This window comes from Nomascus leucogenys, chromosome 2 (genome assembly GCF_006542625.1).
Source record: "Nomascus leucogenys isolate Asia chromosome 2, Asia_NLE_v1, whole genome shotgun sequence".
Taxonomy (NCBI): domain Eukaryota; kingdom Metazoa; phylum Chordata; class Mammalia; order Primates; family Hylobatidae; genus Nomascus; species Nomascus leucogenys.
Window position 1 is genome coordinate 123,129,914 of NC_044382.1, and position 23,318 is coordinate 123,153,231.

Here is a 23,318-nt window from a genome sequence, read left to right on the forward strand (position 1 = left end):
AGAAATAGCTCATAGTTTCAAAAACACTTTTGAGATTTTTTTCCCCATTTTTTATTACAAATTAAAGGTTTTACACTTAAGAATGCAAGTAGATTTTCATACACAAGTCACTAAGTTATAAGCAGTAAGAACTTTGAAAAACTCAACCATAGGTTTTTAAAATCTATATACATCAGAAGGAAGTGAAGATATCAAAAGATCAGTTTCTTTCCAGGCACACAGCAGGGAAAACAATACATAAACTTCTTTTGAGCAATATTAAAGAAATTACTCAGAATGTTTAAGAAATGCAAACTCTACTTTAGATAACATATAACCATTATATCACAAGCTACAAAATATTAGGCTGCAATTACTTTTATTCACTGTACAATTTTAGCTAACTAAAACAAAAATATGTTTCGCAGTCAAACCTTTTAAGCAATTATGGATTTATGAAACTGAAGCACAAAAATGCTTTTTAACTTTAATCATTTCAATCTTAAAGAGTATATCTGAGATAACCTTTCTTTAATCACAGTTATCATTACAAACATTCATTTATTGTATTATATCACACTGGATTGTAATAGAATAAACCACAATATTGCCCTCCTTTGGTGGGGATGTTTAGCCCCATAGTAACTCCAGCCAACTAGGCCTTAAGTTCTTATACCTGCTTTTAAAGTTATTTCCTTTCTGTCAAGTTCTAGACTTAATAATTTATTTCATAACATTAAGTACATAAGTTTCATAACATTAAGTTAAAATAATATTCTAACTTAATAAAAACGTCACTTACCTTGGGTCTAAAGTTAGTCGTTGGACCAACATACTCATGTTGAGCTTTTATAGTACCCCAAGGATGATGAATTTTGAAGCATTCATTGCAGTAACTTGCACTACAGTCCATGCAGCTTTTTGTGGATTCTTGAGGTGGTGGTTTACAAAGGTCACACATAATGGCTGTGGCTGCCCTAGCTGCCTGACGATATCTTTCCACAATAGTTTCCAAAGTGAAGTTTCGAAACAGACCATTGATTCCTCGTTCTCCAAGATCCACATCATGCTCACAGCCAGGGCAAGGGAAAATAGTTGTCCTCGGGGTCAATGAATTGCGCTTCCAGCCTGTGTAATTAGTAAGTCTTTGTTTAGTTACAGCTGTGGGAAAATGATTAGAATGAAGAAAAGAGGAGTCACGCCTTAGAGACACATCTACAAATGTATCACAAAAATAGTATCCGAAGTGGCTCCACGTGAAACTTGTATTGTGAAAATGTTTTTAAAAATTTTTCCTTAGTATACAAAAGACAAGCCCAAGTTATTAAATAGTTATCAAATCAAAAAGGAAAATATTCTATAGTAAACCCACATAAAACCCACATTAAATCAAACATAGATATAAAGATAAAACACATAATACAATACTACATGGGGTTAAGATCTTTTAAAATTATATAATTAGCATTTATAGTTAGTATTATATACCATATCCAAAGGCATTTAAAAGAACAATCTTTGCTGACTGACAGGAAATGAATCGATACATAAAAGAGCAGGGGTCCCTAGCACAAAGCCCATGAAGAGACCCAGGCAGATTCATGAACTATTTGAAATTCTGCACAAAATATTCCATCTATATACATACGCATATTTACTGCTAAAAATCCGCAGCTTTTATCAGATTTTCAAAAGAATATGTGATGTGACCACAAAATTTTTAACAACACTACAACAGAAGGTTTCCCACGTAGTATTGTTTTATCTGGAAAAATTCAGCAGGGAAGATCATTAGTTAATTGAGTGCAATCTATAGAAGAGTGAAAAATTCATTCATAGACCTATAATTTAGTGATTTTTAAGAGGGACCAACCATTTAATATCTTCTTATGACCTGAAACAAAGAATCATTAAGATTACTTAATTCAGTAAGCCAAAAGTTACCCCAAAAACACTACAAATAATTTTACAACATATATAAAACAATGAATGACCTTAAACATCACATTTTTGTTCAGTATTATCCCAATTTTAATAAATCAAGAAACCAATGCATGACAGTCCTTACCCACTGGTTCACAAGAATCCAGGTTGTCCATTTACCACAGGTGCATGCATACCATGCATACCACATTCCCCCATTTGTAAATCTGTTCTTTTTTTTTTTAGACGGAGTCTCACTCTGTCGCCCAGGCTGGAGTGTGATCTCAGCTCACTGCAACCTCCGCCTCCCGGGTTCAAGCAATTCTCTGCCTCAGCCTGCCGAGTAGCTGGGATTACAGGCGCCCACCACCACGCCTAGCTAATTTTTATATTTTTAGTACAGATGGGGTTTCACCACCTTGGCCAGGCTGTTCTGGAACTCCTGACCTCGTGATCTACCTGCCTCAGCCTCCCAAAGTGCTGGGATTACAGGCGTGAGCCACCGCACCCGGCCGTAAATCTGTTCTTAAGAGTACGTAGTCTTAGTTGCCCAAAAAATAACTCCCTTAACATAACTTCCTAACCTACACCTTCTTTCATACCACCATGTATCCAACACCAAAAATGAATGGCTGAATTTGGTATACCACATTACAAAAGGTCTTTAAACAGCTACATCAATATACCCTTTGCATATAACTGTCATCACTCAAAAGAATATCTTAAAAGATGTCTGACATGATATCAGTTCAGGTAAAATTTAGCAATCAGCCCATAATATTACTTATTGGAAGTGATGTTAATAGCATGCTATATGGCATTGGGCCCCAAAATCTACTTATACAACAAACATGCAGAATATTTTTAATACCTTCATTTAAAGAAATTTTAACACCTTTACATTTTTAAACATTAATGCATACAAAAAAGCTGCCCCATAAAAATTTGAAAATCCTAAAATATATTCAGGTAATAATTCTAAAAACATGCAATACAATCCAAAATCTTTCACACCACAGCAGGCATATCATGAAATAAGCAGCAAAGCTACTTTTAAATCACATGCCAATGAAAATTTCATTTAGGAAAGAAAACAAGCCAAACAATTCTGGAAATGGTATGGCGCAGTGGTCAAGTTTAAACAGATGGAAATTCATATATAATTGCAGGTTTCCACACATGAAATAGGTGATGAAAATTTAGATAAATAGAAAAATAATCTCAAAAATGTTAAAAAATGAGTTATTTTTGGTTTTATGAAGATTATGACCAATTAAAGTAATGGGATAATGAAAAGTAAATAATGACAACAAAATCAAGCTTTAACATGTATGCTGGTGACACCCAGAATTGGGTCCTCAGAAATTTGAGAAAAAAAAAAAAAAAGTTTCATCCCTTTTCTGTATACCTCTGCTAATGTATTTTCACAGTTAAAAAAAAAAAAGGTGTGAAACACTAAACTTCTTAAATCAGACATTAAATTAAGACATGTAATTTTTCACAACTCATTCAAATAGATATCTTGGCTATCTTTCTAAACAGATCTTGAAAGCTCTTTTTTTTTGAGGGGGAGTCTCGCTCTGTCACCCAGGCTGGATTGCAGTGGCGTGATCTCGGCTCACTCCAAGCTCCGCCTCCTGGGTTCACACCATTCTCCTGCCTCAGCCTCCCGAGAAAATGGAACTACAGACGCCCGCCACCACGCCCAGCTAATTTTTTGTATTTTTTAGTAGAGATGGGGTTTCACCATGTTAGCCAGGATAGTCTCGATCTCCTGACCTCGTGATCCACCTGCCTCGGCCTGCCAAAGTCTGGGATTACAGGCGTGAGCCACCGCGCCTGGCCGAATGCTCTTATATATTTCTTACAAATGCTAAAGAACTTTTATTTCATCTGTATCATACTTCTTTCATTGTTTTCATAAAAACAAACAGTAGATGTTCAGAGCAATAAAGAAAATGAGAATCTTAGGATATTCTGGGAAATAATATCTTTAATGAAAAAATCAAGGCAATGGAATTAAGAACAAAATGGAAGAGTCAACTTTCTACTTTCCATGGCTGTGCCATCTGATACAGTACCCATTAGCCACATGTGACTTTTAAAATTTAATTAAAATTAAATAAAATTTAATATTCACTTATTTGGTTACCATAGCCATATTTCAAATTCTCAAGAGACACATGTAGCTAATGGCTACCATATTATATGACAGAGGGTTGAACATTTCTATTATAGTAGAAAGTTCTATCGCATAGTATTGCTCAATTGCATTAGACAATGAAAAAGAAAAATAGAGGCATCATCACAAACTAGACTGAAGGACTATAACTAGAGGAAGGACTAGATTGCAGCTCTGACAGAGCAGCATGTGGAGGCTAGCATTGTGAAATTTTGCTCCAGAACGACTACAGAAATAAATTAGGAAAGCTGAGAGGACCCACAGACCCCCTGAAGGTAGCAGATTGCTCCTACAGGACCTGGGAGACACCCTAAATACTGCAAGGGCCCAAACTGTGGAAGTGGGAAAGGGAGATTGTCTGCCCCCGAACACACCTCTACTGGGGAAACTGAAGGCCTGGATAACGGGAGATTTTGACCTTACCTGGAGCTGAGTCAATTTAGAGAGCTGAGTGAAATACAAGCGTAGAGGAAGCAGTGGGAAAACCCCTGGAAGCTCACTGGGCCTCCATCAAGTCGTTTTTGCCTGAACTCACAGGGGTCCTTCCGGAGAATGGCCAGAGGCTCTGGGAAATGGCCACAGGGAGAAGGAAACCTCCAGATGAAGTTTGTAACAATTTGAACTGATGGAGAAGCCTCCTGGCCAGAACTTGGGGGAGGGTGTAAATCCAGTGTGCAGACTCCACAGGTGGGAGAAGGAAAGCCATACTTGCTTTTGCAGCTGGGAGGCGGGTAGACTGGGGCAAGTTCTCAGCCCTGCTCACCCACTGCCTGGAAACAAACTTGGTACTGTTGTTGGGGGCACAGTGGAAGTGGGACTGGCCCTTCGGACTGTGTGGGAGCTAGGTGAGGCCTGTGACTGCCGGCTTTCCCTCACTTCGCTGACAACCTGCATGACACAGGAGAGGTGGCCATAATCCTCCTAGGAACATAACTCCACTGACCTGGAAACCTCATCCCCCAATCCCCACAGCAGCTGCAGCAAGAGCTGCTCAAGGAGAGTCGGAGCTCAGACACGCCTAGCCCTGCCCCCACCCAGTGGTCTTTCCCTACCTACCCTGGTAACTGAAGACAAAGGGCATATAATCTTGGGAGTTCTAGGGCCCTGCCCCCTGCCTGTTCCTCCCCATACTCTCTGGAAAGTGCCACCTCCTGGTAGGAGGCCAACCAGCACAAAAATAGTACATTAAACCACCAAAGCTAAGAAGCCTCAAAGAGTCCATTTCACTACCTGCCACCTCCATCAGAACAGGTGCTGGTGGTATCCATGGCTGAAAGACCCAAAGATGGTTCACATCACAGGACTCTGGCAGACAACACCCAATACCAGCCCAGAGCCTGGTATACCTGCTGGGTGGATAGATCCAGAAGAGAGAACAATCACTACAACTCGGCTCCCAGGAAGGCACATCCATAGGAAATGGTGAAGAGTACTACATCAAAAACAACCCGTGGGACAAAAGGAACTGAACAGCAACCTTGAGCCCTAACATTTCCTCTGACCGAGCCTACCGAAATGAGAAGAAACTGGGAAATCACCTCTGGTAATATGACAAAACAAGGTTAACACCAGCAAAAATCACACTAGCTCACCAGCAAGGGACCCAAACAAGAAGAAATCCTTGATTTACCTGAAAAAGAATCCAGGAGGTTACTAAGCTAATCAAGGAGATGCCAGAAAAAGGCAAAGCCCAGTGTAAGGCAATCCAAAAAAATGATACAAGTGAAGGAAGAAATGTTCAAGGAAATAGATAGCGTACATAAAAAACAATGAAAACTTCAAGAAACAATGGACACACTAATAGAAATGCAAAATGCTCTGGCAAGTCTTAGTAACAGAATTGAACAAGCAGAAGAAAGAAATTCAGAGCTCGAAGACAAAGTCTTCAAACTAACCCAATCCAACAAAGACAAAGAAGAAAGAATAAGAAAATATGAACAAAGCCTCCAAGAAGCCTGCAACTACGTTAAATGACCCACCCTAAGAATAATCAGTGTTCCTGAGGAAGAAGAGAAATCTAAAAGTTTGGAAAACATATTTGGGGGAATAATCGAGGAAAACTTCCCCAGCCTTGCTAGAGACCTAGATATCCAAATACAAAAAGCACAAAGAACACCTGGGAAATTCATCGCAAAAAGATCACTGCCTAGGAACACTGTCGTCAGGTTATCAGTTAAGATAAAGGAAAGAATCTTAAGAGCCGTGACACCAAATACCAGGTAACCTAGGGAAAACCTATCAGATTAACAGCAGATTTCTCAGCAGATACCCTATAGGCTAGAAAGGACTGGGGCCCTATCTTCAGCCTCCTAAAAAAAATCATCAGCCAAGAATTTTATATGCAGCGAAACTAAGCTTCATTTATGAAGGAAAGATAAGTCTTTTTCAGACAAACAAATGCTGAGAGAAGTCACCACTACCAAGCCTCTTCTAAAACAACTGCTAAAAGGAGCTCTATATCTTGAAACAAATCCTGGAAACACATCAAAACAGAACCTCTTTAAAGCATAAAACACACAGGACCTATAAAACAAAAATAAGATTAAAAAAAAAAACAATGTATACAGGCAAAAAATAGCACAATGAATGAAATGGTACCTCATATTCTCAATACCAACTGAATGTAAATGGCTTAAATGCTCCACTTAAAAAAAGATAAAGAATTGCAGAACAGGTAAGAATTCACCAACCAACTTCAAGAGACTCACCTAACACATAAGGATTCACAAAAACTTAAGGTAAAGTGGTGGAAAAAGACATTTCATGTGAATGGACACCAAAAGCCAGCAGAAGTAGCTATTCTTATACCAGACAAAACAAACTTTAAAGCAGTTTAAAAAGACAAAGAAGGACATTATATAATGATAAAAGGCCTTGCCCAACAGGAAAATATCACAATCCTAAACATATACACACCTAACACAGGGGCTCCCAAATGTATAAAACAATTACTAACAGACCTAAGAAATGAGATAGACAGCAACACAGTAATAGTGGGAGGTGTCAATACACCACTGACAGCCCTACACATGTCATCAAGACAGAAAGCCAACAAAGAAACAATGAATTTTTTTTCTTTGAGATGGAGTTATGCTCTATCACCCAGGCTGGAGTGCAGGGGCATGATCTCAGCTCACTGCAATCTCCACCTCGTGGGTTCAAGAGATTCTCCTGCCTCAGCCTCCCGAGTAGCTGGGATTACAGGTGGGTGACACCAGGCCCAGCTAATTTTTGTACTTTTAGCAGAGACAGGGTTTCACGATGTTATCCAGGCTGGTCTCGAACTCCTGACCTCAGGTGACCCTCCCACCTTGGCCTCCCAAAGTGCCAGGCCACCATACCCGGCCAGAAACAATGGATTTAAACTATTCCTTGGAACAAATGGACCTAACAGTTACATGCACAACATTCCATCCAACAACCACAGAATATACATTCTATTCAACAGCACATGGAACTTTCTCCAAGATAGACCATATGACAGGCCACAAAATGAGCCTCAATAAATTTAAAAATATTGAAATTATATCAAGCACTCTCTGAGACCACAGTGGAATAAAACTGGAAATCAACTCCACAAGGAACCTTCAAAACCGTGCAAATACATGGAAATTAAATAACCTGCTCCTGAATGAGCACAGTGTCAAAAAAAAAATGAAATCAAGATGAAATTTAAAAATTCTTCAAGCTGCATGACAATAGTGACACAACCTATCAAAACTTCTGGAACACAGCAAAGACAGTGATAAGAGGAAAGTTCACAGCCCCAAACACCTACATCAAAAAGTCTGAAAGAGCACCAAGAGACAATCTAACGACACCCCTCTAGAAACCAGAAAAACAAGTACAAACCATACCCAAACCTAGCAGAAGAAAGGAAATAAGCAAGATCAGAGCAGAACTAAATGAAATTGAAACAAATGAAAAAAAACCCACAAAAGATAAATCAAACAAAAAGCTGATTCTTCGAAGATAAATAAAATTGATACACCATTAGCAAAATTAACTAAGAGGAGAGATAATCCAAATAAGCTCAATAAGAAATGAATCAGGAGATATTACAACTGACACCACAGAAATACAAAAGATCATTCAAGGCTGCTATGACTACCTTTACGTGCATAAACTAGAAAACCTAGAAGAGACAGATAAATTATTGGAAAGATACAACCTTCTTAGCTTAAATCAGGAAGAATTAGATACCCTGAACAGGCTAGTAACAAGCACCAAGATTGAAATGGTAATTTAAAAATTATCAACAAAAAAAGTCCAGGACCAGATGGATTCACAGCAGAATTCGACCAGACATTCAAAGAACAACTGGTACTAATCATATTAACACTATTCATTGAGACAGAGAAAGAGGAACCCTCCCGAACTCATTCTATGAAGCCACTATCACCCTAATACCAAAACCAGGAAAGGACATAACAAAAGAAAACTACAGACCAGGCTGGGCGTGGTGGCTCACGATTGTAATCCCAACACTTTGGAAGGCTGAGGCGGGCAGATCACCTGAGGTCAGGAGTTGGACACCAGCCTGACCAACATGGAAGAAAAATCGTCTCTACTAAAAATACAAAAAAAAAATTAGCCAGGCATGGTAGTGCACGCCTGTAATCCCAGCTACTCGGGAGGCTGAGGCAGGAGGATCGCTTGAACCTGGGAGGCGAAGGTTGCGGTGAGCCAAGATCGTGCCGTTGCAATTCAGCCTGGGCAACGAGAGAAAAACACTGTTTAAAAAAATAATTAGCAGGTGTGGTGGCGTGAACCTGTAATCTCAGCTACTCAGGAGGCTGAGACAGGAGAATCGCTTGAACCGGGGAGGCACAGGTTGCAGTGAGCCGAGATCGCACCACTGCACCCCAGCCTGGGCAACAAAGAGCGAAACTCTGTCTCAAAAATAAAAATAAACTACAGACCAATATCCCTGATGAACACAGAAGCTAAAATCCTTAACAAAATACTAGCTAACTAAATCCAACAACATATCAAAAAGATAATCAATCCACCATGATCAAGTGGGTTTCATACCAGGGATGCAGGGATGGTTTAACATATGCAAGTCAATAAATATGACACACCACATAAACAGAATTAAAAACAAAAATCACATGATCATCTCAATAGATGCTAAAAAGGCATTTGACAAAATCTAGCATCCCTTTATGATTAAAACTCTCAGCAAAATCAGCATACAGGGAACATGCCTCAATATAATAAAACCCATCTATGACAAACCCACAGCCAATATAATACTGAATGGGGAAGAATTGAAAGCATTTCCTCTGATAACTGAAACAAGACAAGGATGCCCACTCTCACCACCCTTCTTCAGCATAGTACTGGAAGTCCTAGCCGGAGCAATCAGACATAAAGGGCAACCAAATTGGTAAAGAGGAAGTCAAACTATCACTGTTTGCTGATGATATGATTGTTTACCTCGAAAACCCTAAAGACTCCTCCAGAAAGCTCCTAAAACGGATTTAAAAAATTCAGGAAAGTTTCAGGATACAATATTAATGTACACAAATCAGTAGCTCTTCTGTACACCAACAGCGACCAAGCTGAGAATCAAATCAATAACCACTTTTACAATAGCTGCAAAAAAAACCCAAAAACCAAAAAAAGAACCAAGAAACTTAGGAATGTACTCAACCAAGGAAGTGAAGGACCTCTAGAAGGAAAACTACAAAACACTGCTGAAAGAAATCATAGAAGACACAAAAAAATGGAAACACATCCTATGCTCATGGATAGGTAGAATCAATATTGTGAAAATGACCATACTGCCATGAGCAATCTACAAATTCCATGCAATCCCCATCAAAATACCACCATCATTCATCACAGATTAAAAAAAAAATTTCTAAAATTCATATGGAACCAAAAAAGAGCCCACATACCCAAAGCAAGATTAATAAGCAAAAAGAACAAATCTGAAGGCATCACATTACCTAATTTCAAACTATACTGTAAGGCCACAGTCACTGAAACAGTATGGTACTGGTATAAAAATAGGCACATAGACCAATGGAACAGAATAGAGAACCCAGAAATAACCCAAATACTTACAGCCAACTGATCTTCAACAAAGCAAACAAAAACATAAAAGTGGGTAAAAGACATCTTTTTCAACAAATGGTGCTGGGATAATTGGCTAGCCGCATGTAGGAGAATGAAACTGGATCCTCATCTCTCACCTCATACAAAAATCAACTCAAGACGGATTAAAGACTTAAACCTAAGACCTGAAACTATAAAAATTCTAAAGATAACACTGAAGAAACCACTCCTGACTTTGGCTTAGGCAAGGAGTTCATGACCAAGAAGCCAAAAGCAAATGCAATAAAAACAAAGATAAATTGCTGCGACTTAATTAAACTAAAGAGCTTTTCCATGGCAAAAGGAATAGTCAGCAGAGTAAACAGACAACCCACAGAGTGGGAAAAAATCTTCAAAATCTATACATCTGACAAAGGACTAATATCCAGAATCTACAATGAACTCAAACAAATCAACAAGAAAAAACAATCCCATCAAAAAGTGGGCTAAGGACATGAATAGACAATTCTCAAAAGAAGATATACAAATGGTCAACAAACATATTTCAAAATGCTCAATATCACTATATGATCAAGGAGATGCAAATCCAAACCACAATGTGATACCACCTTACTCCTGCAAGAATGGCCATAAAAAAAAAAAAAAAAAAAAAAAAAAAAAAAAAAAAAAAGTAGATGTTGGCGTAGATGCAGTGAACAGGGAACACTTCTACACTGCTGGTGGGACTGTAAACTAGTACAACCACTACAGAAAAGAGTGTGGAGATTCCTTAAAGAACTAAAAGTAGAGACCAGGCACGGCGGATCACACTTGTAATCCCAACATTTTGGGAGGCCAGGGTGGGTGGATCACCTGAGGTCAGGAGTTCGAGACCAGCCTGACTGACATGGTGAAACCCCCGTCTCTACTAAAAATAGAAAAATTAGCCAGGTGTGGTGGTGCTCACTTGTAATCCCAGCTACTTAAGTGGCTGAGGCAGGAGAATTGCTTGAATCTGGTGGGCGGAGGTTGCAGTGAGCCGAGATCATGCCATCGCACTCCAGCCTGAGCGACAACAGCAAAACTCTATCTCAAAAAAAAAAAGTACCAAAAATGGAACTACCATTTGATCCAGCAATCCCACTAGTGGGTACTACCCAGAGGAAAAGAAGTCATTATACAAAAAAAGATACTTGCATACATATGTTTATGGCAGCACAGTTAGCAGTTGCAAAAACGTGGAAAAAACCCAAATGCCTATCAATTGACTGGATAAAGAAACTGTGGTATATATACAAGACGGAATACTACTCAGCCATAAAACGGAATGAATTAACGACATTCACAGTGACCTCAATGAGATTGGACACTATTATTCTTAGTGAAGTAACTCAGGAATGGAAAACCAAACATCATATGGTCTCACTCATAAGTGGGAGCTAAGCTATGAGGATGCAAAGGCATAAGAATAACACAATGGACTCTGGGGACTCAGGCAGAAAGGGTGGGAAGGGGGTGAGGGACAAAAGACTACAAATAGAGTGCAGTGCATACTGCTCGGGTGAGGGGTGCACCAAAATCTCACAAATCACCACTGAAGAACTTACTCATGTAACCAAACACCACCTGTACCCCAATAAACTATGGACATAAAAAATTTAAAAAATAAAAGAAAGAAAGAAAAGTAACGATGGCTTGGAAAGGTAAGGAAGTAATGCAGACCAAGAAATGCAATTTTATATATCAAACTGAATCTGTGGAGACAATAATATTTGCAAATTATGTGAATACCAGCACCTTACAGAATCTATTCTTTTTCCCACAAATCTTTCCTTCGAAGGTAGATTAAAAAGTCAGCATAATTTTAAAATACTCTAAAAATTTTCAAATCAGTTTATAGCAAATCCCCTAAAAAAGTCAGCTTTCAGTCATTCGTTTAACCATTTAAAGATCAAAGAGAAAATAAAGTATTTCAAAACAAAGAGAAGAGAGTCAGTTCATAACTAACAGGTTCCAAACCTCTGCCCGTTGCATCCTCTCCCATATTCTGGCTGCGACTTCCCCCATCGCTATCCCTGGACAGTTCATGAACTACCTATCCCAATGGTGGACACTACTGTTGGGCTTTGGTGTTTGGCAGTGGCCTGATACCTTATGCTGCCACCTTAATGCTTCTTTTGGTACATTCTGACTATTTGATGCCTATGAGTTATATTTACCTTTTGGGTATTATATCGGCATTCTTCACCCTGTAAAATTTATTGCTCTCAACTATCCTCTGAATCAAAAATGGGTAGTAGCTTTTTTAAAGCAAACTGCTCCTATCTCTCTTTCTAATTACTAAATTTCAACACTTAAAATTTATATTCTCAAAAGCCTGTAAGAAAAAGAATTATACGTGGCTTCTAATCGTGGCTATAAGATTTTTAAATCAAGAAATGCAGAAGAAAGAGAGAAAGACAGAAAGGGGATAAATTTCAGGTGTTAAGTATTCTCCCATGAAATAGATGGTGGTATCACCAGCATTCCATTAAAAAGCAGTCAATGTTATTTTTAAAGGTCAACTGGAGTAAAAATAAATTTAGTAAGATAGGTCGCCCCACCTTTTACATAGAATCAAATATTTCAGAAAGTCTAAAAAAGGAGTGTACATTTAACCACAAGTCGGTAAGACCTCAATGCTAAAACTCTGATGCCAAGTACTTTAAAACATCAACAAAGAAAAGACTCTATATGTACAAAACGAGCAAAGATATCATTAAATAGAAAAATAATCAATACCTTTAATCAAATTTTTCAATACATAAGAAAGCATTAGCTTATTTAACCATTTAAATGTAGCAATATCAAGCCCTGTTCACTAAGTAAATGCAAAGGATTTTTAAAGATATCTTACACAAAAAAACAAAAGCAGTATAAATCATTTTCTTCAAAAATATCTTGTCATGTATATTGACAAAATGCAAGCACCAGTAATCAGTGTTTTCTTTTAAAAACATCAGAACTTGCTTGGAAATTTAGTCCTGTTGACCTTTAAGTCGTTTCAACCCAATTTGTTCACTCTCTACACAATTTTGAAGACTTGACCACTGATGTTTAAGAACCTTACACAAGATTATTTAATTTAAATCTAACACTATATTGCCTGCGGCCACAAAAGCAATAAAACATTTTCTACCTCTCCACCCCACAGATCTCCGTTGTGATGCTGTGAACAATGAACAGAAAGCTGGATTTAGAATTTAATTTCAAAGAGAAGATTCACAACTTGTTAACAAAAGAGAAAGCGGTAACTGTGTCCTGAAAATAATACAATTATTGAATTAACAGTAAAAATGTGTTTTTCCTGGTACACATAGTATTTATGAAGCCAGTAGTATAAAACATCCATCAAGCAATCTTATTATAATCATTGTGGGTATAGCACTTAAGAGACAATACTTTGTCCTATATAGATTGGTATTTTTAAACAATCATACTTACAGTAAATGTTGCAAATACAAACTGAAATCAAACATCTTTTGACTTTTTACTGACCTAATAACTGTTAAAAAAAAAAAAAAAAAAAAAAAAACCTAAAACTGAACATATTCAGTTTAGACAACCAGAAAATACAAAATGCGGGGAAAGCTTACATATATATGATCAAAAGTATACAGTAATATGGCTTTTGTTTGTACATAATTTAATATGCTACTGTGTTATGCACACAAATCTTACTCTCCTTTCAAGTTACCCTTTAAAAAAAACTGTCAAAAATCTAATGCAAAATAATCCAAAAGAAATATATGAGCCAAAACTACAATATACTTAAGTTTAAATTTTCCAGTAGCCATATTAAAAAAATTGAAATTAATTTTAATAACGTTATTTAACCCACTATATCCAAAATACTATGATTTCAAAATATAAACAATATAACAATTATTAAAGATCATTTCACAGTCTTTTTTATTCTGTGTATTTTAACTCACAGCATATCTCAATTCATACTAGCCACATTTCAACCACTCAATAGCCACATGTGGCTAGTGGCTACTATACTGGACAATCCAGGTTTAATTAATCTCTTTATTAGACCAGTGGCAAAACTAGAATGGGTGCAGTGACTAAAGACTGTAATCCAAGCACTTTGGAAGGCCAAGGCACAAAGACTGCTTGAAGCCAGGAGTCTGAAACCAGCCTAGGCAACAAAGTGAGACCTTCATCTCCACAAAAAAAATTTTTTAATTAGCAGGGTGTGAGTGAGTGGCACGCACCTCTAGTCTCAGGTACTTAGGAGGCTGAGGCAAGAGGATCACTTGAGCCTCAGAGTTACCCAGTGAGCTATGATCAAGCCATTGCACTCCAGCCCAGGTAACAGAGTGAGACCCTGTCTCAAATAAATGTCTAAAGGATAAAAATTTAAAAAGAAAGCTGTCAGAAAAAAAGGAATAGTACTCATGAATCTACCAAAAAAAGAATTATACGCAAATGCCCAATAAATAGATGGCAAGTAACATCACATTTGCACTGCAGTGACTTCTACTAGTTTAAAACTGGTAAAGGACAATCCTAAAATTTGCATTAAAACCTCCACGAATGATTTCCATACTTGCAGCATTCTCACCCTTTGGGTGCTCTCTCTGTTAACTTGCTCTGTATGTGTTCTTGATAAAGGACTATGCTCTAGTAATTACATCTGTTATAAAGCTTTGCACAATGCTAAGGGGTGTGTGTCTTTAAAAAAAAAAAGGTAGGTCTATCTTGTTCATTGTTCTTAACCATTTAGCCATATCTGGTAGCCAGAAGGTGCTCAAATATTTGTTGAATGAATGAATGTCACTGGTATTTAATAAGGCATAGAACTTCAGTGCTGGAGATAAGGCATGTGACAGAACTGGCCCCACCTACCACCCATAGCAGAAATACCCTCCACAATACTGCAGACAGTGGCCACCCACCCATTGTTTTAAACAAAGTCTTCAGATACTGATGGCCAAATGCTGCATGGGTCACAGCCAAAGATATGTTTTGGCTGTCCTGCCCTATTGAGCTGGTGTAGTATTTTTAAATAATCTGAATTGAAAATATTTAAAAAAACAGATTTCACATGGAAACCACTATCAAGTTTTTGTGAAAAACCAGTAACTCTGACAATCTGGCATCTTCAACCCTGATAGCGCCAAGTGGTTACTGCCCCCTTTAACAAGGCATCCGTTTCAGTCTCCACTGTCCCAAACCACACCCTACTTCTCCAATAGGGAGTCCTAAAATCAGCTGGCTGCCGTCACTTTGGGCTGATGGTTTTCTTATAGTAGTTGAGCTAAAGGGAAAATCAAATATTTATTGTCTCCATATTTACAGCAAAAAACTAAAATGAAGGAGAGTCCTATATTTATTATGCCCGGGGCTCTCTTCATTAATGCACCCGTTTGGCCCTGCAGCATCTAAATTTGACACCTGATGTAAACACTTTGAGTGGCAGGAGTCTGATATACTTAGCCCATTTCATTTCTGGACAGCCTTAGTGGGGTGTGTGTGTGTGTGTGTGTGTCTTCTTTCATGCTAAGTTAAATCTGCTTTCCTATTCCATCTACTCATTGACCTGGAACCTCTGCTAGAGATATCCAGCATACTCGTTCTATCCATAAGAAAGCTATCATATTCTGCAGTCATCCCTTCTCATCTCCTGTAATTGTTCTTTACAGAGAAAAGTTTTCACACTCCACCATTCTAAGTTTCCCCTCTCAGGACATAAACTAACTTCATAGGGTTCTTCCGAAAGAAGAGGGAGAAACATCACAGTAATTCTATTTCAGATCTAGACAGTGAAATGTATGGTGTAATGGAGCTCATATTGCAAAAGACAAATGCCATTATTACTGAATATAAGCCATTGTGGCACGCCCTGTACAAATCCTGTGGCAGAGGTTTCTCATTCAACATCCATTCAACAAATATTAAGCATCTACAGAGTACCATGCTAGGTAAATTCCTGAAAACAGAAAATCATTCATCTTGTTCTTCATATGAATCACATAAAAAACTAGCCAAATCTTAACATTAAAAGCCCACAGAATTTTGTGAAATATGTATATAAGTGCAATCTAATTCTAAGGAGAAATATCTAGTACATAACTAAAATTTTATTTGTTTGTGCTAAATATTAATATACAAAAAGTTTTCTTTGGTCAATCAAGCAGGGGTTCCCAATTAGCCAATGAAGATCTACCAACAGAATACCAAGTTTTACCTAGTAGGACTGATTTCAAGCGATGCTGTCTTTCCCTAGTCAATGCACCAGATTGGTAGCAAGGGAGGAAACATAAAGGTGATGACTTCACAATGATCATGACCCTTTATAACTTCATACTCTCTGAGCTTTCTATTTGCCTGATGTGATGCTGCTTGTTTTTTCGTATATACATACAATTTCCATATGTGCAAACATCATCCATGTAACTAGTGATTGCCATTTTGCCATTTAAAGAAAAAAAAAACCATGTTTTAAAAACAGCATATCTACTCTTCTCCACTCTCTGATGGAGTCCACATAAGCATCACCCAAGGAGTCTCCCTGTTACAGACAGACCAAAAGAAGATAACATTTTCTAAAATATAACTTAGATTTCTTTCTGAAAAGTTTTTTTTTACAAGATTAAAAACTTACTCCTATACTTTAAGAGGGAGAAACTGACAGAGTGGACAAAAAGATTAAACTTGAAACCTCAAAGCCCAAAATGGGAAGCACCACGCTGAAGTGTGATACTTAGGACCACCACTGACTCTCCTCCATAAGGACATGGCTAACATGAGACTGTGTTGCTTCCACTCACTTTGGTCCTTGCAGCTGACTTCTGTACTAGTATTTGGCCCTGAATTTCAGTGTCTCCAGTGATTTCAAATTAATTTTGTTCTACATGAATCCTGCAATGTCTGTCCAGAAGAAAAAGTAACATTATCTCAACAAGAAACAATTTAAACATTGGCCATGTAATAAAGATATATGTGTTGTACATCAATTTCATTTTCTATACATTACCACAGAATTCTACTACTATTTATGATGTTCAAAATCCTTCTTTTAAAAACAGACAAAAATGGACAGAAGATGGACGCAGTGGCTCATGCCCATAATCCCGGCACTTTAGGGAGCCAAGGTGGGCAGACTGCTTCAGCCCAGGAGTTTAAGACCAGCCTGGACAACATAATGAAACAAAAATATACAAAAATTAACTGGGCATGGTGGCACCCACTTGTAGTCGCAGCTACTCAGGAGGCTGAGGTGGGAGGATCACTTGAGCCCAGGAGAGGGAGGCTGCAGTAAGCCAGTATTGGACCACTGCACTTCAGCCTGAGAGACAGGGAGAGACTCTGTCTCAAAAAAAAAAAAAAAAAAAGATGAGGGATAAAGAAAATAAAACCCTCAAATGGGACCAGATGGGACAAAATGACAAAAAATAATTCCCTTAAAAGTTATCTAGGACTAGCCATTAGGTAGTCCCACTCCTTAACTCTGCAGTATTTATTTACCTATTACCATATATGAATGTTTTCCTAGTTAGTATTTCAGGAGTCTATTATTTTATGTATCAAGTACATCGCACAGTCAGAATAATTCCTAAAGACAAACATAGGTTTTTGTTTGTTTGTTTGTTTGAGACAGAGTTTCACTCTTGTTGCCTAGGCTGGAATGCAATAGTGCGATCTCGTCTCACCGTAACCTCCACCACCCAGGTTCAAGCAATTCTCCTGACTCAGCCTCCCAAGTAGCTGGGATTACAGGCATGAAGCACCATGCCCAGCTCATTTTGTATTTTTAGTAGAGATGGGGTTTCTCCATGTTGGTCAGGCTGGTCTTGAACTCCTGACCTCAGGTGATCCACCCGACTCGGCCTCCCAAAGTGCTGGGATTACAGGTGTGAGCCACTGTGCCCAGCTTTACAAACACAGTTAATAAGGAGTTTAACACATAGTTTATGTTCAATATCCAATATCTACTTCCAGTATGTATCAAAAGACGAGACTTCATTTTGACATTTTAACAGTGGGGGAGGACCCTTTATAACTATAGTTTTAATTTATTCACCTGGAAAAATTAACTGTCAAGATGACAAAAATAATTTTCCTTCCAGCTACCACTGAATATATATCTATAAGCTTACCCCCACTACCATCCCAGCCCACAGTTCTAACACATACCTGGTCTGTTAATTCGGTCAATTTTATCCATACTAGGGGAGGGGAGCCGAAGTCGAGGACTGCTTTGATTGGAGTTGTCTGATCCCACATCGTTGAATGAATCATCAAGAGTCAGCAGGAGTTCTTTTACACATTTATGACAGATACTATGTTGGCAAGGGAGAATCAATGGGTGGGTAAACAGCTCCTTGCATGCTGGGCAAATGAGCTCCCTTTCGATATTCTTAATGGTAACCTTGAGAGTAAAAGAATCCAAGTTAAAGGCTCTTAGTGGGTAAATATATTAACATTCTTATACCTCTTGAATAAGTACATGTGTTTATTTTTCCAAAAAGAATTAAGAAAATGATTTTTTAAATTTTAAATTTCTTTTCTGCAATAAAATTCGATACCATCAACTGCCCTCAACACCCATAACCCAGAACTGAAGGAACATGAGATAGTAAAAGGCAAAAATGAAGAGAAACATTACGTAAAATATTAGGGGACCATGATATTTTATCAAAAATTATAAAGCCATCATTCGAATCTCCATCACCAGTGCACTGATTTAGGACTTCGGTGAAATCCTAAAAGTAGATCATGTCAATACAAATTTTGAATATAGCACTAAGGGTAAGACTATATTCTTATTTAGTGAATTAACACCGTGACTGACAAATAACAGGAGCTATTAAACACTAGCTGAGTCGGTATGTTCATGGAACCCTAGTTGGTATCTATTTACAAGCTGAATTATCAGCAATTTTCTACATTAAATGCGACCATTTTTCATTAATGCCTGAGGTTCTCATGCTGTATATCAAAGCAATTATCTTAAAAGCACGTTATGAATATGTATTAGTCCATTTTCACACTGCTATAAAGAAATACCTGAGGCTGGTTAATTTATAAAGAAAAGAGATTTAACTGACTCACAGTTCCACATGGCTAGGGAGTCCTCAAGAAACTTACAATCATGGCAGAAGGGGAAGCAGATCTGTGTTACGTGGTGGCAGGTGAGAGAGAGCAAGAGAAGGGAAACTGCCTTATAAAACCATCGGATCTTATGAGAATTCACTATCACAAGAACAGCATGGGGAAAATCTACCCCTGTGATTCAATCGCCTCCCACCAGGTCTCTCCCTCAACACCTTGGGATTACAATTCAAGATAAGATTTGAACCTAATCAAATCATTCTGGCCCTGGCCTCTCCCAAATCTCATGTCCTCACATTTCAAAACCAATCATGCCTTCCAAACAGTCCCCTGAAGTCTTAACTCATTTCAGCATTAACTCAAAAGTCCAAGTCCAAAGTCTCATCCGAGACAAGGCAAGTCCCTTCTGCCTAGGAGCCTGGAGACTCAAAAGCAAGTTAGTTACTTCCAGGATGCAACGGGGGTACAGGCATTGGATAAATGCTCCCATTCTAAATGGGAAAAATTGGCCAAAACAAAGGGGTTACAGGCCCCAGGAAAGTCTGAAACCAAAAAGGGCAGTTATTAAGTCATAAAGCTTACAAGTGAGATCTCCTTTGACTCTATGTCTCTCATTCAGGGTATACTGATCCAAAGGGTGGGCCGCCATGGCCTTGGGCAGCCCCACCCCCGTGGCTTTGCAGGGTACAGCCCCCACACCACCTGCTTTCATGGCTCGCGTTGAGTGTCTGCAGGTTTCCCAGGCGCATGATGAAAGCTGTTGGTGGATCTACCATTCTGGGGTCTGGAGGACCATGGCCCTCTTCTCAGAGCTCCACTAGGGAGTACCCCAGTGGGGACTCTGTGTGGCAGCTTATACCTCACATTTCCCCTTTGCACTGCCCTAGCAGAGGTTCTCCATGAGAGCTTCGCCCCTGCAGCAGACTTCTGCTTGGACATCCAGGTGTTTCTGTACATCCTCTGAAATCTAGGCAGAGGTTTCCAAACCTCAACTCTTGACTTTTGTGCACTGGTAGGCCCAACACCATGTGTAAGCCACCAAGGCTTTCACCCTCTGAGGCAATGGTCTGAACTGTACCTTGGCTCCTTTTAGCCACAACTGGTACTGGAACAGCTGGGACATAAGGCACCAAGTCCCAGTGATCACAGCTGCAGCAAAGATGCTGGCTGCAGTTGGGAAGGCACAGGCGGACCTGCTTGCTCTACAGAGCCAGCAGGACGCAGCAACAGGCAGGAGCCCTTCTCCCTTCAGAGTTGGTGTGGAGGGAGCCCCATGCTCCTGGGTGCAATTGCAGCCACCCAGCTGTGGACTAGGGCATTCCTATGCTCTCGGGGGCCCAGGATGCCCATCTTCCCCCACATGCTCAGAAGTGCCTGCTCCTACCGCTTGGCCTCTCCCCATTCCCAGTGCCCACTCTGATTTTGGAGAAAAGCTGTGGCCAATCCCAGGCACTGACATGACCTGGCCAGGTGTGTGTGTGCTTGAGGAGATGCTGACACACCAGCCCCCTGCCACTTCAGCCCCCTCTGGACTTTGGGTGCTGATGAATGTGGGAGGGAGGCCAAGGGCAGGGCTGAGGGTGACTCAACGTGGTACTGCAGGCATCCCTCAGCTAAAACACTCTGGGCACCATGAACGGCAGAGGGAGGGAGATAGGCTCCTGGGAGGAAAACGACAGGTCCCTGCTGAAACTCCACCTTCAAGCCAGGGATAGCCTGAATCTAGGGTCCAGGCTGCCAGTTCCACTGACTGGAGTGAGAACTTACAGTGAATTTTCCAGGCCCACCCATGGCCACCCATGGGCCAATCAGCATACACTTCCTCCCCTCTGAAGCCCATAAAAACCACAAACTCAGCCAGACTCTGGCAGATGATGGGACGACCTGCCGACAGATAAGAGCTACCCACTCGGGTCTCCTCTCCACTGAGGGCTGCACACTCGACAAAATGACCTGCCTGTAGAGAGGAGGTACCCACTCCGGGTCTCTTCTCTGCTGAGAGCTGCAGTCGTTGGGAGGAAATGCCTGCAGAAAGCAGCTACCCACTACGGGTCTCCTGAGAGCTATTCTTTTGCTCAATAAAGCACCGCTTCACCTTGTTCCCCCTCCAGTTGTCCATATAGCTCATTCTTCCTGGACACAGTACAGGAACTCTGGACCTGCCAAACGGCAGGACTAAACAAGCTGCAACACAAACAGGGCTAAAATACACCCTGCTGCTCACCATGTTGTGGGTGACGAGGAGGAGACAAGAGAGGAGAGAAGAACTGCAGCCCTTCAGGGAGCCTGGACTTAGGAGCTCCCCAAGCCAGGGCTGTGACATCCTCTTTGTGGCTCTGCAGTTCCTGGCATCTCCAAGTTTCTGGGTGCCACCATGTTCCACAGTGCTTGTAGTGGGAGCCACTTGTGGTACAGCTGTTGCAGCCACAGCAAGGAGCCGGCGCCCATACTGGCACCTGGACCTGCCTGCCCCGCCACAGCCAGCATGCCTGGCTGTGCACACCGTACCCCATGCTCGCTCACTCATGGACCCCTTGCTGCTCTGCACCTGGCTTGCCCTTGGCAGCCATGGGATCTGGGCCAGTAGCGAAAGCCAAGCACAGCCTGCCGGGCCAAGTGGGCAGAACAAGCCCAGTGGGCCTGAGCAAAACTTGGGCAAAGGCAACACTTGCCACAGAGGTTTCTGGCTGGCGAAGCGACACCCTAAGGATCCTGTGATACCAAGGCTGCATACAGTAGCAGGGCCCTGGGCCCACTCCACTAAACCATTTTTCTCTCCTAGGCCTCCAGGCCTGTGATGGGGCTCTCTTCATTAATGCATTCGTTTGGCCCTGCCAAATGGAGGGACTGCTGCCAAGATCTCTGACATGTCCTGGAGACATTTTACCCATAGTCTTGGTGATTAACATTTGAGTCTTTTTTACTTAAGCAAATTTCTGCAGCTAGCTTGAATCCCTCCCTAGGAAATAGGTTTTTCTTTTCTACTCCATGGTAAGTCTGCAAATTTTCCAAACTTTAATGCTCCGCTTCCCTTTTAAACGTAAGTTGCAATTTCAGATCATCTCTCTCAAGTTCAAAGCTTCAGAAATCTCTAGGACAGGGGCAAAACACTGCCAGTCTCTTTGCTAAAGCATAGCAAGAGTCACCTTTACTCCAGTTTCCAACAAGTTCCTCATCTCCATCTGAGACCACCTTGGCCTGGACTTCTTTGTCCATATCACCAGTAGAATTTCAGTCAAAACCATTCAACAAGTCTCTAGGAAGTTCCAAACTTTCCCACATCTTCCTATCTTCTTCTGAGCCCTCCAAACTGTTCCAACCTCTGCCTGTGATTCAGTTCCAAAGTTGCTTCCACATTGTTGGGTATCTTTACAGCAGTGCCCACTACCTTGGTACCAATTCTCTGTGTTAGTCCATTTTCACAGTGTTACAAAGAAATACCCAAGAGTGGCTAATTTACAAACAAAAGAGATTTAATTGACTCAGTTCTGCATGGCTGTAGAGGCCTCAGGAAACTTAAAACATGGCAGAAAGGGAAGCAAGCACGTTTTACATGGCAGCAGGCGAGAGAGAGTAAGAACAGAGAACACTACCTTATAAAACCATCAGATATTGGGAGAATTCATTATCACGAAAACAGCATGGGGGAAACCACTCCCATGATCCAATCACCTCCCACCAGGTCTCTCCCTCAACACGTGCGGATTACAATTCAAGATGAGATTTGGGTGTGGACACAAAGCCTAACAGAATATTAAAAGAGTGTAGGGGACCCTTTAAAAAGGTGTATAAGCACCACTACAAATGCTCTCAATACTACAGGCTTTCATTATTTTAAGTGAGAAGCATTTTAGACTCATCACAACTAAAAAAGTTTGATGACCTCATACTAGTTTCCCCATCATTTCTCTATGTAGTTTTTTCCATGTATCCCAGACTTCATATCTATGAATCCTATAGTCAGCAACCCTGCAATTTTAAAGACAGCCCAACTTCAAAGTACTTATAACCTTGGACAATCATTTCAGCTACTAGAAATACATAGAAAATTAAAATTAACTTAACTAAATGTAATGAAATTTTAAAA

The 23,318-nt window shown here is 40.0% G+C and overlaps 1 protein-coding gene across 3 annotated transcripts in view; it reads right to left on the reverse strand.

The window, feature by feature from the left end:
- TRIM36 (tripartite motif containing 36) overlaps positions 1 to 23,318 on the reverse strand; it is a 56,799-nt gene that overhangs the window by 21,302 nt on the left and 12,179 nt on the right. For all 3 annotated transcript variants that reach the window (XM_003259846.2, XM_003259845.3, XM_030817830.1), the window contains exons 2-3: positions 18,314 to 18,548; positions 782 to 1,107 (exon numbers count right to left, since the gene is read on the reverse strand). In XM_003259846.2, coding sequence (XP_003259894.1) covers positions 782 to 1,107; positions 18,314 to 18,548 — 561 coding nt within the window. The remainder of the gene's footprint in view (positions 1 to 781; positions 1,108 to 18,313; positions 18,549 to 23,318) is intronic.